Source organism: Coregonus lavaretus (genome assembly GCF_964263955.1).
Source record: "Coregonus lavaretus genome assembly, chromosome: 4".
NCBI lineage: Eukaryota > Metazoa > Chordata > Actinopteri > Salmoniformes > Salmonidae > Coregonus > Coregonus lavaretus.
Genome location: NC_139991.1, coordinates 24,559,542 through 24,578,338, shown reverse-complemented (window position 1 = coordinate 24,578,338; position 18,797 = coordinate 24,559,542). Strand labels below are relative to the sequence as shown.

Genomic DNA, 18,797 nt, shown 5'->3' with positions numbered 1-18,797 from the left:
TCACCCTATAGCTTGTTCTCCATCTTTTTAAATAGTGAGACAACATGTTTTCAGAACTTATTTCCATGACTGATCAAAACTAATTTTCTCATGCTCTCTCGTGTCTATGCAGCAGACATATAGTGAGCAATATGTTTGGAACATCAAATCGCAATAATAAAAAAAATCGAAATACATATAGAATTGTGAGAGTCACAATACATAGTATCGTAATATCTTATTGTGAGGTCCCTGGCAATTCCCAGACGTAGTTGTTTGTGTGGTATGGGTGTATGTGTGGTTCAGGAGGGTGTTTGTTTAGCTAGCATGACTGTGCATGACATGGCCACACCTGGCGGTGCTGGGCCCAGCCAGGAATGCAGATAAGCATGACTGACTGACAGCAGGGAGAGGGGGCGCAGCAGGCCTCGACCCTGTGAAGTTTCTCAGTGGGTGGCTGGTCAGCACTCTTACTGCACGTTCAAATGCTCCAAAAATAACCCTGTTACGCGCAATTGAATAATTCATTATGTAAAACATTCATAATAGAACAGCAATAGCCTTAAAATAGATTTCAACGTGGGCCCTGCAACTGGAATGGTTCTCTAAAAGTGCACCAAAAGTGCCACATGAAATTGAAAACCAGCTATTTCAGACCATAGGATTATCCAAGATTTTCAAAATCTCCCGTGGTACGTTCAAAACAGGACATTATTCTGAGAAATTAGCATGGAATTTCCAACCAAAAATGGTGTTGGAAGCAACCCCTTGCATACATAATCAGCAAGTCATAAATTGTTCTGTCCTACATATATACACACACTAAATTGTCAAAGACTCCAGCCACCCTAGTCATAGACTGTTCTCTCTGCTACCGCACGGCAAGCGGTACCGGAGTGCCAAGTCTAGGTCCAAAAGACTTCTCAACAGCTTCTACCCCCAAGCCATAAGACTCCTGAACAGCTAATCAGCTAACAGCTAAGACTATTTGCACTGCCCCCCCACCCCATCCTTTTTACGCTGCTGCTACTCTGTTAAGTATTTATGCATAGTCACTTTAACTCTACCCACATGTACATATTACCTCAACTACCTCAACTAGCCGGTGCCCCCGCACATTGACTCTGCAACGGTACCCCCCTGTATATATAGCCTCCCTACTGTCACTTTATTTTACTTCTGCTCTTTTTTTCTCAACACTTTTTTTGTTGTTGTTTTATTCTTACTTTTTTGTTTAAAATAAATGCACTGTTGGTTAAGGGCTGTAAGTAAGCATTTCACTGTAATGTCTGCACCTGTTGTATTCGGCGCATGTGACCAATAAAATTTGATTTGATTTGACACTAGCAAGATAAGGCTGGCGTGTTTCTATAAAAAGCAACACTACCGAGTGGAGTTTGACACACGTAGGACAAATAATGAAAGTAGGCCTACATTTGGCAGTAGGAGCATTAGTGTCCACACACATGCATGATTAACATTCTCAACATCTAAACAAGAGCATGATGACTATCATGATAACCTAGATAGTAGTGATGGGGGCGAAATTAAGTTACTTATCAGAATATTAATTTCCAAGTATGGATTTTGCTAGGTAGCATTAGCTAGCGCTAGTCAGCTGTTTCACAAGGCTGTAGTAGTGACAGGTTAAGACATTGGCTCCAATCTAGGTTTTGCCTGTAGAATGAGAAAATTAACAACTAAGCACGCATTTTTTTACTTCTCCCATTGACTTGCCTAACCCTAATTTGGTTTGTCGAGTCGATGTTGCGCCTCAGAGTTTGAAAACTCAGTGCTAAAAAGGTGTTTTCCCCACGCAGACCATTCCAGTTAACTGCAGGAGGTACAGTGCATTCTGAAAGTATTCAGACCCCTTGACTTTCTACGTTACAGCCTTATTCTAAAATGGATTAAATACATGTTTCTCCTCATCAATTTACACACGATACCCCATAATGACAAAGCGAAAACAGGGCTAGAATTTTTTGCAGCTGTATACAAAATCAGAACAGAAATACCTTATTTACATAAGTATTCCAACCCTTTGCTATGAGACTCCAAATTGAGCTGAGGTGCATCCTGTTTCCATTGTTCATCCTTCAGATGTTTCTACAACTTGATTGGAGTCCACCTGTGGTAAATTCAATTGGACATGATTTGGAAAAGGCACACACCTGTCTATATAAGGTCCCACATTTGACCGTGCATGTCAGAGCAAAACCCAAGCAATGAGGTCGAAGGAATTGTCCGTAGAGCTCAGAGACAGGATTGTGCCGAGACACAGATCTGGGGAAGGGTACCAAAAATTATGCAGCATTGAAGGTCCCCAAGAACACAGTGGCCTCCATCATTCTTCAAAGAAGTAGTTTGGAACCACCGAGACTTTTCCTAGAGCTGGCCGCCTGGCCAAACTGAGTAATCCGGGGAGAAGGGCCTTGGTCAGGGAGGTGACCAAGAACCTGATGGTCACTCTGACAGAGCTTCAGAGTTCCTCTGTGGAGATGGGAAAACCTTCCAGAAGGACAACAATCTCTGCAGCACTCCACCAATCAGACCTTTATGGTAGAGTGGCCAAGCGGAAGCCACTCCTCAGTATAAAGGCACACGAAAGCCCGCTGGGAGTTTGCCAAAAGGCACCTAAAGACTCTCTGACCATGAGAAACAAGTCCGAAACCAAGATTGAACTCTTTGGCCTAAATGCCAAGCGTCACGTCTGGAGGAAACCAGGCACCGCTCATCACCTAGCCAATACCATCCCTACGTTGAAGCATGGTGGTATCAGCATCATGCTATGGGGATGTTTTTCAGGGACTGGGAGACTAGTCAGGATCGAGGGAAAGATGAACAGAGCAAAGTACAGAGAGATCATTGATGAAAATCTGCTCTTGAGCACTTAGGACAGACTGGGGCGAGGGTTCAACTTCCAACAGGACCACGACCCTAAGCACACAACCAAGACAACGCAGGAGTGGCTTCGGGACAAGTCTGAATGTCCTTGAGTGGCCCAGCCAGAGCCCGGACTTGAACATCTCTGGAGAGACCTGAAAATAACTGAGCAGCGACGCTCCCCATCCAACCTGACAGAGCTTGAGATGATCTGCAGAGAAGAATGGGAGAAACTCCAAATACAGGTGTGCCAAGCTTGTAGAGTCATACCCAAGAAGATGACGCTGTAATCACTGCCAAAGGTGCATCAACAAGGATCTGAATACTTATGTAAGTGTGATATCTGTTTTTATTTTTAATAAATTAGCAAACATTTCTAGCAACCTGTTTTTGCTTTGCCATTATGGGGTATTGTGTGTATTGTGTGATGAGGAAAATGTTATTTTAACCAATTTTAGAATACGGCTGTAACGTAAACAAAACGAGGAAAAAGTCAAGGGCTCTGAATACTTTCCGAATGCACTGTATGAGACATTTCAGGAAAAACAGGAGTATCAACCAGCACTGCAGCCAGCAGGTGTTGACAATCTATAGACTCAAACACCACCAACTGGTTTTAAGGACAGTTGGCTTGGCTGCAAGAGGAAACAGTATTTGGGTGCAAAACAAACTGAAGCATGCTTTAACCTTAGAAGGAACTATGCAAGGCGATCTCACCAGTCAAGTGAAGGTACCCACTGTGCAAGCAGGACAAACCTAAACCTGTCCAAACGAACAGCTCAGGGCATGTAGAAAAAACACCCAACCAACCCTACACAAGTCACAGGCAAACCCATCCCCCACCAGACAGAGCCTCCAAATCAGTGTCACACTTCACAAAGGAGCTCCAAGCAATCCTGGAAAGCTAGCTATATCAACCTAGTCATGTGACACACTGGCCCCATTTGTCTGAAACACAGTTGTCTATCAAACCCTAATGAGTAACAGAAAGTTCCTGTGTGCAGGCTTAGTTTAACATCCAAGATCACAGTGTGACACCCATTAGAACTGGCAATGGGAAGGACTGAATGCAATGCATAACAACAACCAGAGTATAGGCTAATGGAAACAAGCCAGAGAATATGGTGGAAACAATGTGATGAAAGAATCACGTAACAAATGTGTGGTTAAAATACATTGGCAATGTGCAAACCACAAAAGCAAACAAAAACTTCAGCTGCTAATTGTTGTAAAGAGATTGACCAACAAACAAACTCCACAAATCAAAGCTTGGTTGTATAAAAAAACAAAAATAATAGCTGAGTAGTAAAAATGTCCTTGGTGGTCAAAGGAGGGTGCTTAGGGCCTTTGTGTGATGTATATGGCACCACGGCTAGTGAAAACAAAGTGTCACAGCCCCGTGGTGGACGTCCTCTTTGGTCTTTGCTTAGGTATGCTTTTCAGTCACGCACTACCCCATCCCCCTTCCTGTCGTGCATTTCAATGTAAATGGACCGATTGAATGACTGCAGCTGCCCCATCAAAAGGACAGCAGAGCTGAAGGCCCCAGTGATTGAGATTCAGCCAGGCCACGCTCCCCCACCCACCCAACTCATCACCAAAAGGAGAGGGGAGATACGAGCCCACAACAACCCACAGGAAATTCAATTCTCTGGCACAACTCTAGCAGGCAGCCTAAACGCATTTTTAAAATGGCAGTCCTTCTCCTCCCAAGCATTTCAAACGCTGGATAAAACCCTGCTCACTTAGAACTTGAGCAGCTGAGGGAGAAGAAAAAAAAGTATGAAACATTTAAGAGTGAGGAGGAGTAATTGAGGCAAGCGATTCCATGTGAGCTGAGTTTGGTCTCTCTCCACCCAGACAGGACAGAGGACACGTCAGAGCTCTCCTCTTTCAGGGGCTCACAGGCAGTGACTGAAGAACTGGCCGGCCAAGCCAGCTACCAAAGGACATTCTTAGTGCCACGTATGGATAATACATCACGCAGTGCTAAGCACATCCAATCAAAACACCCCTTGTGATTGTGATCCTTCCCAGCTCACATCTGCCCACGATAGCAAAGCTGTAACCTCCCCCACACTTGACACAGAAACTGCTCTCTCATACAAAAACTTCTTGAACATAAAGTGCTGGACTTTTTGGGAGGAAATACACAAAAGTACAACAGCATCCACCTGTAAACAAGGAAGCAAAAGCCTATAATTGAAGCTTTTGCTTCATGACATAATGTTTGGGGGGAAATGTATTGGTCTCTGAAAAATAACACTGTGCTTCTCACCTTAAAAGCAATACCAAAATGTTCTGCTTCAAGTGTGCCCTTATCAAAAGATCAAAAGCAAAACTGTTAAAAGTTAGGTTTTAAAACTGCAGCAAACCAGAGGAGGGGAGACCCGTTCCCTTTGATCTATAAGAGTCAGGGAATAAATATTATTAAAAGTGCTGCAGTGGAAGACGTGAGCAAAACCTGTGACCAGGAGAGGAGGCATCAGACACAGGACCTTCAAAACTCCAAATGAGGCATCCCTGTCCCTGGGGCAGAGCAGGGAGAATGGGACACAGCCATTTTGTTATTTTTTGTTTGTGTGGAGGGAGGGGGAACGATTTCAAAGGGGTTTAAATGGCAATCGACAGTCCAGAGAGATTGCGCTAGCTGGGAGAACGCTATAAAATATTTACACCGCAAAGAAAAAAGGGAACACAAGAGAAGCAGGAGTAGACATCCTTGTTTACAGACAGACCAACACTCAGCACTGGGGGAAGAGTTTGGTAGGAAGAAACCAGACCGTGTGAGGACTTTGAGCTGTATTCTCCCTGTGCCTATACAGGAAGGGGTCTTCTTTCCCATTTCAACTAGAAAAAGTAGGTTACCTCAACAACAGGCACCCTACTGCTGCTTATGTCAGGCACTGTCATTATGGTGGACCCAGAATGTTGCATCAACAAAATGTAAAAGCGAATGCTAGCCCCATTCTGTGGACACAGAAGATTCTGGAACACTGGCTATACCCTAATGCTGTCCACAGTATTGGTGGAGCCAGCTACATGACTGGGTTTATCATTAGCTCATAACATAACAAAACCTTCCTTCCCACATTCAAACATGTGGACTGGAACCAGAGTAAACAAAAAAAAACAAAAAAACATTGTGATTCAAGATCCAACACCTTGTCAGAGCTGTGACTCAATCCAATGGAAACAGTTGCCTGGGTATAAACATTGTTAATCTGTAGGTGAGCGGTTTCTCAGCAATGCATGCCACAACAAGTGTGGGGCCAATGCAGCTACTGCACACTGACCTCAGGGCCAATGTGTAGAGAGGATGTGGTGGGACAGACCACAGACAGTCACAGTACTGATGTTTTGCTGTGTCTTTCCTGCACCACAGGTTAAGATAGTCGCACAGAGCAGCAACATAAACACAGATGGAGGATGTACAGACTTGCGGAAGCCTTGCCACTCTTGCCTCTACACAAGACATAACACGCCAAACTGAGCAAGGCCGTCCAATCCAGACTGCCAGAGAGGCATTGTGAGGGACACATTGTTCCCCACTGCAATTTATATTTCTGCCCGTTATTAGCCAGCCTGCCATTGCTGAAGGTGTCACGTTACACACCGTGTAGGCAGGAGAGGGCACAGAGGGACTATGTAAAATAGTGGCACTGCCATGACCACAAATGGGCTAATGCTCAGGAGACTTGGGCCAGGACACAACAGGAACCACGGTCTCTGAACCGGAGTCAAAGTGGCTCACTTAGGCAGCTGAAGACCGGGCACACCGGATGGCTGCCTTGAACAGGAAATCGTTCTGAGAAATCCCAGCTCCCAACACAGCTCCTGACCTCACTGACCCAGGCAGGACTCAATTTCCTGTCTCAGGCTTACACACTACAACAGGACACTGGTGAAAATCTCCATCTTGGCTATAAAGTTCTCCAAAACCTCACCCTAAAGCTGAAACTAACAGGAGAGTGTACCAAGTGGATACATCGCGTAATATGTGTTGCACCAGGTACCAGGGCTACTTATTGTATAAAGTTGATTTAATACATCCAACACAGAGCCAAGTTGTATTTACATCAAAAAAGATGAGGGATGTAGTTGCAAAATAACTACAGAAACTAAGACACACGAAATTGGGGCTTCCAACGTCTTGACAAAGGTGGTGGTGGGGGATTACATGCATTGCTGCGTCTGCAGTGAATTTCAATGTGAACGCCCCCAACAAGCTGAAGAGCTCAGAGTATCTCTGTAAGAAAATACAGCCAGCAGCTCCACTGCAGTGTTTTCAACATCACTGATACTGCACCAAAACGTTATCAACCACAGTCTACTCCAAGTACAGTGTCATTTGTTAAGAACCATGCTTATCTTTTCATACTCTCCCACAACCAGAAGTCAAAGCCTTACTATTGTGACTTCTTGTTGACTTGAAATGTTCATACCATTCAATAGCCACTCAAATTATAGAGCCTGAAACCAATGGCATTGGGACTACTATAGGAATTAATTCGAAAACACTGCACACCTGTATTACTTTGATGACAACCATAATGATGCTCTTGTTAGGACAGAGTAAATGACACATTTCACAGTAACTGTTACTACATTACAGTAAAATACTCTAATCAAAGTACCAATCCTGGATCCATGGACCATGAGTCGACTAGGCAAACAAACACATTGCCAAATCAAGGAGAAGTCCAGCAACTTGAGAGCACTAACTTATTATGATGCTAGTCTTAGCTGATCTCACCACTGCATTACACATCAACATAACCTATTATTTCATCCCATCTTGGTGTCTTTTTCCACAAAGAAATAAGCAGATGAGTTGTCTGTAATAACGTCACTGGCAGTGATATAGTATTCCCTTGAACACATGGTGTTATTCTTTTTTTTAACAACAAAATAGATAAATCGCCTGAAGATAAGTGTAGGCTATTACACAGCTTTTCAAATACATTTGGGAGTATATCCCAACTACCTATGCAACTAAATATCTAGCTATAACATTAGCATGATCTGTAGGTCCACAAACTACTCGCAGGCTAGTTTGCCACGCTTTTCGCCTAGATTAAGACCTTACTTGCCATCTTGCTAGTTAAACGCGTACGTAGTTAGAATGCTGGGGGGGTCAACTAGCTTCATAACACATTTCTTCGACTCGAGCATGAAGCCATGTTATCTAGTTAGCTAAACAGCTAAGGCTAACGGTATAACTATCTAAAATATCTAGTTCGCTAACGTTAGTAACCTAACAAACACAGCTAGCTAGCCAACTAATGTTATTGCGTCTTACCTTCGACAGAATCTGTGTTACATCGACAAGCTTATCGGCGATATTCCTGTCCGATGCTTGTTTTTCCCATTTGAGGCCCTCTGGTTCAGCAATCTGCCGTCCGTAGACATCCAAGAAATTTTGCAAACATCGCAGTTGAAAATCCGACTACTGGAAGCTAATGTTAGCAAGCTAGGCTAGTTAGCTAGCTAATATTTCTAGGCTAGTGCTAACTAGCTTGCTAATTCCTGAACACCAACAACCGACAGAGAAAGCTTAAGATCTTCTCGAAAACGTTCATGGAGAATTTGTATTTTGTCACCATGGTCTGAAATTAAGCTTCGTATGCTCGGTAATCAAAACTGGAGCCTTGAGAGGTAAACTTAAAGTAGCTAAAAACGATATTTTGTTTCGGCTTAATCTTCTTTAACGACCCCTTGCAAACTGTTTCCAGACGGGCTTTGACTTCGATATGGGGCTAAAGGAAAGAGGCCAAATGAAACACTGATTGTGATTGGCTTTTGAATGTGGGCGGGTACTATTTGTGCAGCAATGAAACTGGCGCCATTATGGATCAAATCAATGTATAAAATCTACATTGATACAATAATCTGAAGGCGCGAACATGGTTGACCGATTACTTCAGTTTCCATGGTTGGGGACCCATTTCCATTATACAGTTGGGAGAGCAAGCAAAGGAAATGGAGTACGATGGCTGGGTGCACTTGATTTACCTCGCCCAGCGTGATGGAGTACGATACCTCATATCGTATTATTATTATTCACGTGAACAAATGTATTATTGCATACTTAACTCTTATCGTAGTCCTACTCATGATGTCAGTAGAACCAAAGCACACTTACAGGTAACTAGCACCCTAGTCTGTCCCAAATGTCCAGATCACAGGACAGGTCTGAATAGCCTATTTCACTTCCAAAACACTTTTTCTCAGTGCAATTATCGATGCATGATTTCTTACCATTGACAACTACAATCTCAATATCACAACATTGTTGATGATGATGATGACCTGTGCACACTTTGAAAGTCAGATAGGTTTGGGTAATTTGGTAATGCATATCGATTGCACCCATTGAAGAGCGGCCTCTGCTGGGCGGCAACATGACCTGCACGGAGATGTAAGAAGAGTTATCATTGGTTAACATATTTATTTTTCTCTTGAATCTGTTTTCTCATTGGCTTATTTAAATGTTCGTCACGATGATGGGGTGGGCCTTTATTTTGCCTCTCAAAATTTGTTTAACGGTCCTCTACATTATTAAATGGACATACAGGTCGTACTGCATGCGTTTAGGAGTTCCATAAATTTTTTTGTGTGTCACATGCTTCGTAAACGACAGGTGTATTTACTAACAGTTTAAACGCTTACTTACGGGCCCTTCCCAACAATGCAGATAGAAAGAAAATGGAAAAAGAATAGTAAATAGTAAAGTAAAACACAAAATGTAACAATGAGTAACAGACTCGATGTGCAGGGGTATGACGTAATTGAGGTAGATATGTACATATAACTAGAAATAAAGTACATTTTAGTAATTTAGCAGACGCTCTTATCCAGAGCGATTTACAGTTAGTGCATACATTATTTTTTATACTGGCCCCCCGTGGGAATCGAACCCACAACCCTGGCGTTGCAAACGCCATGCTCTACCATCCCTGCCGGCCATTCCCTCCCCTACCCTGGACCAATTGTGCGCCGCCCCATGGGTCTCCCGGTCGCGGCCTGCTACAACATTGCCTGGATTCAAACCAGGATCTCTAGTAGCACAGCAGTGCCTTAGACCACTGCGCCACTCGGGAGGTAAACAGTAGCAGCAGTGTATGTGATGAGTCAAAAAAGTTAGTGCAGAAAGGGTAAATGCAGATAGTCTGGGTAACTTTGTCCCCATGTGCAGTTGCAAACCGTAGTCTGGATTTTTTATGACGGTTTTGGAGCAGTGGCTTCTTCCTTGCTGAGCGGTCTTTCAGGTTATGTCGATATAGGACTCGTTTTACTGTGGATATTGATACGTTTGTACCCGTTTCCTCCACCATCTTCACAAGGTCCTTTGCGGTTGTTCTGGGATTGATTTGCACTTTTCGCACCAAATTTTATTTTTAATTTTATCTCTAGGAGACAGAAAGCGTCTCCTTCCTGCGCGGAATGACGGCTGCATGGTCCCGTGGTGTTTATACTTGCGTACTATTGTTTGTAGAGATGAAAGTGGTACCTTCAGGCGTTTGGAAATTGCTCTCAAGGATGAACCAGACTTGTGGTGGTCTACCATTTTTTTCCTGAGGTCTTGGCTGATTTCTTTTGATTTTCCCATGATGTCAAGCAAAGAGGCACTGAGTTTGAAGGTAGGCCTTGAAATACATCCACGGGTACACCTCCAATTGCCTCAAATGATGTCAGTTAGCCTATCAGAAGCTTCTAAAGCCATGACATCATTTTCTGGAATTTTCCAAGCTGTTTAAAGGCACAGTCAACTTAGTGTATGTAAACTTCTGACCCACTGGAATTGTGATACAGTGAAATAATCTGTCTGTAAACAATTGTTGGAAAAATAATAATAATAATAATAATATGCCATTTAGCAGACGCTTTTATCCAAAGCGACTTACAGTCATGTGTGCATACATTTTTAAAATCACAAAATCACTTGTGTCATGCACAAAGTAGATGTTCTAACCGACTTGCCAAAACGATAGTTTTTTAACAATACATTTGTGGAGTGGTTGAAAAACGAGTTTGAATGACTCCAACCTAAGTGCATGTAAACTTCCGACTTCAACTGTATTTGGTTAACAATTTAACTAATCAGTACCGCTATTCGGTTAACTATTTAACTAATCGGTACCGCTTGCCGTGCGGTAGCAGAGAGAACAGTCTATATAATAATAATAATAATAAGTCATTTAGCAGACGCTCTTATCCAGAGCGACTTACAGGAGCAATTAGGGTTAAGTGCCTTGCTCAAGGGCACATCGACAGATTTTTCACCTAGTCGGCTCGGGGATTACAACCAGCGACCTTTCGGTTACTGGCACAACGCTCTTAACCACTAAGCTACCTGCCGCCCATATGTGGTCCTCTGTAGCTCAGCTGGTAGAGCACGGCGCTTGTAACGCCAAGGTAGTGGGTTCGATCCCCGGGACCACCCATACACAAAAATGTATGCACGCACGACTGTATGTCGCTTTGGATAAAAGCGTCTGCTAAATGGCATATTATTTATATTATATGACTATGTCTATGACTTGGGTGGCTGGAGTCTTTGACCATTTTGAGGGCTTTCCTCTGACACCGCCTAGTATAGAGGTCCTGGATGGCAGGGAGCTCGGCCCCAGTGAAGTACTGGGCCGTACGCACTACCCTCTGTAGCAGCTTGCGGTCAGATGCCAAGCAGTTTCCATACCAAGCAGTGATGCAGCCAGTCAAGATGCTTTCAATGGGGCAGCTGTATAACTTTTTGAGGATCTGAGGGCCCATGCCAAATCTTTTCAGCCTCCTGTGGCATGACCTCTTCACGACTGTGTTGGTGTGTTTGGACCATAATAGATCCTTAGTGATGTGGACACCGAGGAACTTGAAGCTCTCAAACCGCTCCACTTCAGCCCAGACGGTGTGAAAGGGGACGTTGTCATTGATTCGGCTGTATTAGGCTACCACAGAGTATATAATTTTTGGTATTACCTTAGTCTACCAGGCTATCAGATTTTCTCTGGTATTTCTTAGGCAGGGCAGCTTTTACAATCACAATGTCATGCACAAACCTTTATGAACAATAACAAAACTTTCAAAGCTGTTTCACCATGATTTTACTGATAAAAGATGAGTATTGAGGAATGTTCTATTTTCTAAATATAAACACAATGAGTGCGCGATGCAATAGCTACCTCTGGTGGCTACTTTTGTAACTACAGCAAAGTACATTGAGACTTTATTTAGCATACACGAGAGGCAGATACAGTAAAATACAATATTGTATCAGCGCACACGCACATTGCCAATAATACGTGTATTTTTGTATTTTCTTACAGTTAGCATCTATTCTATGTGGCATTTTTATCTCAAGAAACGTGTTTGCTGGCTGGGAAAATCCTGCGCAGGTAGGACGCTCATGAAGCAACATCGTGACACGATCAGACAAGGGTCAAAGGGCAGTTCAGTGCTGCCTTTTCTCTATATATCTATGATATATATTTACTGACAAATTATATATTTTCTGTAAATTGAAATGTATGTCTATCTCAGCGTGAATATTGAATCAAATCAGATAAATAGATGCTCTTTGATCAAACGAAATATAGCTCTCGGTGTTAAAGTTCAGGGTTTCACAAATACTTTTTAAGTGCGTCAGGATATGTATGTGCTCATTTCCTCTCGTGGTCAGCTTAACAAGGAATTTGACCCATTTAATTCACTGACCTTGCTGCAATGATACAAATTCCTTACCAAAACAGAATAATGGGTACATCTACATTTCAGAGCATATCAGAAGATTTGTGAACGAAACCTTGTCGTATAACATACAGAGACAGTTGTACATATGCTGAGGACGGATCAGTGTGAGGAGTGATATATCTTTAATGTAGCAAACCATCTTTATTATACTTGTCATGTTGCATAACAACAGTTAGCTAACTATCTAGTTAGCTTATTTGATAACAAAATACCGCGCTGACCACTGCTGCAACCTCAAGATCGAAAGCCCATTGTCATTTAATTATTGAAGCTAGCTAGCCAGGTAGTGAATGCACTGCTAATGGTGACCATGTCAGTTTTATTAGCTAGGCAGCTGTACTGTAGTTGTAGCTAACCTGTGCGAACGTTAGGTAGCCTTAGCTGGCAGGGATATGGCAGCTCTGCGACGTGCCAGTTCTTGTAGCAATTACAAGACCATAATATGGACCGTGTCAGGACGCAACAACTGTCAATTTGTCAACAAGCGTCCAAACAACGATGGCGTCAAACTGCAGCAATCGACATGTATGAACTGTAAAAGATTATCAGGCTCACTTCGTCCATTTGCGACTCAACCACATTATGGCCTCAACCCTGGACTCATTCAGGTTAGTAGCCTGTCTTTGTTTCCACCATGACAATAGCCGACTGTCATTCATATCACAATGGTCATGCCACTCCTCTTTTATGTACTGTAGCTACTGTACCTGTGAGTAACAGGAAAAGGTCATAGTCTAATGTTCTTTCTCCAGCATCTTCTACACAGACCCATGAGTCCCAGATTGACAGCAATAAGTAAGCTACTGATCAAGAACAACTTGTTCAAAAACCCTGTTGGCCTGTGGAATATTTTAGGTAAGCAGCCACCCCACCCAATAATTCGAAGTTGGTCTACTATTTTCCAGTCTGATGACACTGACTAGTAACCTATCATTGCAGGTTCCACAAATTATTTCAGTACATCTCAGTCTAACCAACAAGATAAAAAGAAGAGTGATGGACCTAAGGGGAAAACTCCAGAGGAAGATGAAGGTTAATAAGAAATGTCAACGAAGCATTGCATTCAGGCTACAGTCCTTTATATTAGATACCTTGTGCCATGAGGACACAGGTGAGTTGTTAGCTGCCCCTCTTCATTCCCCATTGTCTTTCAGAGGAGAAGAAGCGGCGGGAGCAGGAGGATCAGATGTACAGGGAACGTCTGCGCACTCTCTTCATCATCGCCCTCATCATGAGCGTGCTCAACTCCATCAATACCAGCGGGGGAAACATCTCCTGGAATGATTTCGTCAATGAGATGCTGGCCAAGGGTGAGGTGTCTCGTGTGCAGGTGGTCCCTGAGAGCGACATCGTGGAGATCTACCTCCACCCTGGAGCAGTCATCTTCGGAAGGCCTGTACGTTCCTTTTCCTCATTCTAGAATCTAGACACTGATGTACAGTAGATCAGAAGGGTATACTACAAAGCAGAATCAAGGGGTTAACCAGCTAACTTGCCAAAATATTTGGATATATTTTTATTTTTTAGAAAGATGAGCTTGAAATGGGCATGGTCTAACTGATTCAACAAATGAAAACGCATATCTGGGGGCGGCAGGTATCTTAGTGGGTAAGAGCGTTGTGCCAGTAACTGAAAGGTCGCTGGTTCTAATCCCCGAGCCGACTAGGTGAAAAATCTGTCGATGTGCCCTTGAGCAAGGCACTTAACCCTAATTGCTCCTGTAAGTCGCTCTGGATAAGAGCGTCTGCTAAATGACGTAAATGTTAAAAAAATGAAATATCTAAATTTAGCTTTTTTAATGAACCAGAAAATCAATTGTTATTTCTGGTTGCTTATCAATGTTACCTGGCTAACTCATTGATCCCACTTTGTAGTATACCCCTCAGCTTTTAGAATGTTGATACATTCAATCCCCACGTTAATGTTGACGTGATGGCCATGTCACCTATTTATAAGCACAGGTATCTAGATGATGTTCAGTGAAATATCCCCCCTTAACATGCTTCCTCCGTCCGTCTGCGTGCAGAGGCTGGCTCTGATGTACCGTATGCAGGTGGCCAACATTGACAAATTTGAGGAGAAGCTTAGAGCTTCAGAAGAGGAGCTGAACATTGACGCCAAGGACAGGATACCAGTCTCCTACAAGCGCACTGGCTTCTTTGGAAAGTGAGTACCTGACTCTCAACCAACAGATGCATCTGTGACCTGATCATGCAAGAATGAATATCACATGCATGCCATAGTTAGGTAACATGTAATCTGTTTATAACTCAACATGTAATATGTGTTTCCATGGCATTGGTACAATACTGCTTTTGTCTCTGTTTCTGTCACAGTGCACTTTATGCCCTTGGAATGGCTGCCATTGGGGTGGCAATCCTGTGGTATATCTTCCGCCTGGCTGGCATGGGTGGAAGAGAGGGCGGCTTCAGTGCATTTGTAAGTAGGGGCCGTTGAACTGTTTTTCGTTTACTAGTGGTCTTAGCCATTTTGTTGTGTTTCTCATGCTCATCTGTGATGTGCTCAACAGAACCAGCTGAAAATGGCCAAGTTCACTATCGTGGATGGCAAGTCTGGGAAGGGTGTGCGTTTCAAAGATGTGGCAGGCATGCACGAGGCAAAGATGGAGGTGAAGGAGTTTGTTGACTATTTGAAGGTAAGAGGGCAAATGTAAAGAGGTAATTTGTGTGATGGTTATTAGCAATGTAACCGGTTCCTCAGTGTCTTACGGACCCCTGATCTCTCTTGGCAGTGCCCAGACAGGTACCTCAACCTGGGGGCCAAAGTGCCCAAAGGTTCCCTGCTGCTGGGGCCCCCAGGCTGTGGAAAGACTCTGCTGGCCAAGGCTGTGGCCACAGAGGCACAGGTGCCCTTCCTGGCCATGGCGGGCTCTGAGTTTGTAGAAGTGATTGGGGGTAAGATTTACACTGCTCCCAATCAGAATTCATATCAGTAATCCGTTTTATGTATTGAAGTTGTCCAAAGAAGACTGCAAGGTGGACAACGAGTCAAAGCAATAATAAAGTGTATTTTGTCTGTAAGTGCAGGCCTTGGTGCTGCCAGGGTGAGGAGTCTGTTCAAAGAGGCGCGTGCCCGAGCCCCTTGCATCGTCTACATAGATGAAATTGATGCTGTGGGAAAGAAGCGCTCCAATAACATGTCTGGCTTCTCGAACACCGAGGAAGAGCAGACCCTCAATCAGCTGCTGGTGGAGATGGACGGTGAGGACGGGGTTTGTTCTGAGTTAACCGAGATTAGGGTTACACAAATAGTTTTCCACTACTTCGTTACGGTTATCAATCTCTTTATCATAACTGACATGTGAAGGTTGAAGGATTTTTTTGGGGGGGAACATAATATACATATCACATGTCTTTTTTGGCTATTCAACAACGTTGTTTGTACTTGTGTAATGTTTATTATCATTCTCCCAATAGGAATGGGCACTACTGACCATGTGATAGTCCTGGCCTCCACAAACCGGGCGGACATTTTGGACAATGCTCTCATGAGACCAGGGAGACTGGACAGGCACATATTTATTGACCTTCCCACTCTGCAGGTACAGTGCCCTGTCCTCTGAAAGTATCTATGTCAAGAAGATCTCCAACGTATTAAGTATGCAGGAGCTGTTTCCTTCTTCTTGTGCATTTCAGGAGAGGAAGGAGATCTTCGAGCAGCACCTGAAGATACTAAAGCTCACCCACCCAGCCAGCAGTTATTCCCTGCGTCTGGCAGAGCTCACCCCAGGGTTCAGTGGTATGTAGCACATGGCTGAAGTTACTCTGTGGGTCTCTTCCACACACACACACAAATACAGACTAATGGCACCCTGCTATAAAGACTGTATATTCACCTTCTTGTATGCTGTCGCTGAACATAGGCTCACAGTTTTCAGAATACACTGATGTATTAATGTGATTGTGCGTTACTCTCTCAGGGGCAGACATTGCCAATATCTGTAATGAAGCAGCCCTGCACGCTGCCAGGGAAGGCTACAAGTCCATCGACACCTTCAACTTTGAGTACGCTGTGGAGAGAGTCATAGCCGGTACGAGCTCATGACGATCTCTATGAATGTCTGCCACCATGGAACTCAACCGACAAAGTTGTTGTGGTAGAGATTGATTTCTGGTCCCTTATTGACTTTCTACATTTGTGTGTACAGGAAGTGTGAAGAAAAGTAAGATCCTGTCCAAAGAGGAGCAGAGGATTGTAGCGTTCCATGAGTCTGGCCATGCCGTGGTTGGATGGCTGTTAGAGCACACAGAGGCACTCATGAAGGTGACACACCACCTCCATAGCTGTCTATCCACTACTGTCAGTGTGTCGTTGCTCAATGCGATGTTGTTGAATACTATGGATAAATGAACAGGACCAAAAACATTCTAGATGGCCATATATTGTACAATAGTGAGATATTCACTGGATGTCTTGTTTGCCAGGTGTCCATTGCCCCCAGGACCAACGCTGCCCTGGGCTTTGCCCAGATCCTGCCCAGAGACCAGTACCTGTTCTCCAAAGAACAGCTGTTTGAGAGGATGTGTATGGCTCTAGGAGGAAGAGCCTCGGAGGCCATCACCTTCAACAAGGTCACCACAGGTAGGGCGCCTGACCGTTCATCACAACATACACACACCTATAGCATTCAGTCTGTGAGACATGTCGGTCTCTGCGCTAGGTGCCCAGGATGACCTGCGGAAGGTGACTCGTGTGGCCTACTCCATGGTGAAGCAGTATGGCATGTCCTCCAGTGTGGGTCAGGTGTCCTTCCCTGAGACAGAGGAACAGGGGGCGGTCGGACGCAGGCCCTTCAGCCAGGGCCTCCAGCAGCAGATGGACCACGTAAGTCTGCACCCGCCCAACTACACTTTAGAGACGAAACAGTACGAGTAGTAGATTCCCCTGTTGTAAGTTAACCTGTAGTCCTGTTCATTGGCGATAACCTTGTGAAGTATGGCTTGTATTTTGGTTCTTGCAGGAAGCTAAGCTGTTGATAGCACGTGCCTACAGACAGACAGAGAAACTGCTTCTGGATAACAGAGACAAGCTGATAATGGTAAGACCCTCATTCCACATTTGTTAGCCACATTTTTGTGTGATATACAGTGGATTTGTGGTGTCTACATAGCTACCATCTTTAAACACTCATCATGCTTTGTATTCCATTGTCAAACATAACTTTGCATTCACAGTTGGCTAACAGTCTTTCTCTGTGTGTATTTTCAGTTGGCCAATGCTCTTCTGGAGCGGGAAGTGGTGAACTATGAGGACATCGAGGCTCTGCTGGGACCCCCTCCCCACGGGCCCAAGAAGATGATCGCCCCTCAGAGCTGGATCGAAGCAGAGAAGGACAAGCAGGACACAGGGGAGGATGATGAGCCACGCCCACCTCCTCGTAGGAAGGACAACGATGATGAACATCTTAACCTGAGGCCTGGATGACCCGGTCAGTCTCAACACTCCTCCAGTGTATAGGAGGACCAGAGCGCCTCTCTGTGTGGCTGCAAGTTTCCAGTACACCAATCACTATAAACAGTTAAGTGCCACCTCACTTGCTTTTCCTGGTGGAGATCAGTTCAGTTTGTTGATCAATGTCCATTCACTACAGAGTAAGGAGTATCTGTTAGTATTAGGACTGATATTGCTCAAGATATTGGTGAGGAACAGTGAAAACTTGTAGACCTTTCAGTTCCTTAGAGGGAACATTTGGTGGGACTTTTTTAGGAGTATTTCAACCATACGCAGAGTAAGTAGCACTTATAAGGATGCTTCTGTTTGATTAACTTGGTTTGGGTCAGCCTAAGCATGGCGTAAGTGTTGTACCAATAAACATTGTTTATTGCTGCAGTGGATATGCAGTTAATTGTATTATGGGCAGAATCCTATTGTAAAACTGTGATTTGCTCCAAAATCTATGTGATGCTCAGGTTTTTAAAAAATAAAGCTTTATTTAAACTGTCCTTGAGTTGTCAGAGCCATCCTGTGTTCTGTTTACCAAACTTCAATATGACTTCAAGCAATTGTCCTCTATTTTTTTTGTATTATAAATTAATAGTAATGAGACCACTGCTTTGAAACATTTGTATGTATTTTATTATGTAAAGATGTCAGTAAAATCTAAATTGTAAATAATTTATACATGTCAATCAAGAAAACAAAAAAGTCACATCCAAACCATT

The 18,797-nt window shown here is 43.7% G+C and overlaps 2 protein-coding genes across 4 annotated transcripts in view; one reads left to right on the top strand and one right to left on the bottom strand.

Annotated features, from left to right (window-relative positions):
* LOC311127345 (ankyrin repeat domain-containing protein 11-like) overlaps positions 1 to 8,631 on the bottom strand; it is a 118,477-nt gene extending 109,846 nt beyond the window's left edge. For 2 of the 3 annotated variants that reach the window (XM_084159173.1, XM_084159175.1), the window contains exon 1: positions 8,168 to 8,604. The gene's annotated coding sequence lies outside the window, so the exon portion shown is untranslated. Of the gene's footprint in view, positions 1 to 8,167 lie in introns of all 3 variants that reach the window. The other variant, XM_084159174.1, reaches the window with a different exon arrangement.
* A 3,898-nt stretch (positions 8,632 to 12,529) lies between these two features.
* On the top strand, positions 12,530 to 18,578 carry LOC311127887 (mitochondrial inner membrane m-AAA protease component paraplegin-like). Its single transcript, XM_084159785.1, has 17 exons — positions 12,530 to 13,223; positions 13,368 to 13,470; positions 13,555 to 13,647; positions 13,770 to 14,011; positions 14,642 to 14,781; positions 14,952 to 15,054; positions 15,146 to 15,271; positions 15,368 to 15,530; positions 15,663 to 15,836; positions 16,053 to 16,177; positions 16,272 to 16,374; positions 16,556 to 16,666; positions 16,784 to 16,899; positions 17,061 to 17,217; positions 17,297 to 17,460; positions 17,597 to 17,674; positions 17,845 to 18,578. The coding sequence occupies exons 1-17, from the start codon at positions 13,008 to 13,010 to the stop codon at positions 18,058 to 18,060; spliced, it is 2,430 nt and encodes an 809-aa protein (XP_084015911.1). The 5' UTR covers positions 12,530 to 13,007; the 3' UTR covers positions 18,061 to 18,578.
* Positions 18,579 to 18,797: the final 219 nt, after the last annotated feature.

Bases quoted from the DNA above. Each gene is read 5' to 3' on its own strand.
- LOC311127887 (XM_084159785.1), top strand. From the start codon at position 13,008: ATGGCAGCTCTGCGACGTGCCAGTTCTTGTAGCAATTACAAGACCATA. The intron at 15,531-15,662 runs GTAAGATTTACA...CTGTAAGTGCAG, and splicing joins GTTTGTAGAAGTGATTGGGG to GCCTTGGTGCTGCCAGGGTG. The intron at 17,461-17,596 runs GTAAGTCTGCAC...TGGTTCTTGCAG, and splicing joins TCCAGCAGCAGATGGACCAC to GAAGCTAAGCTGTTGATAGC.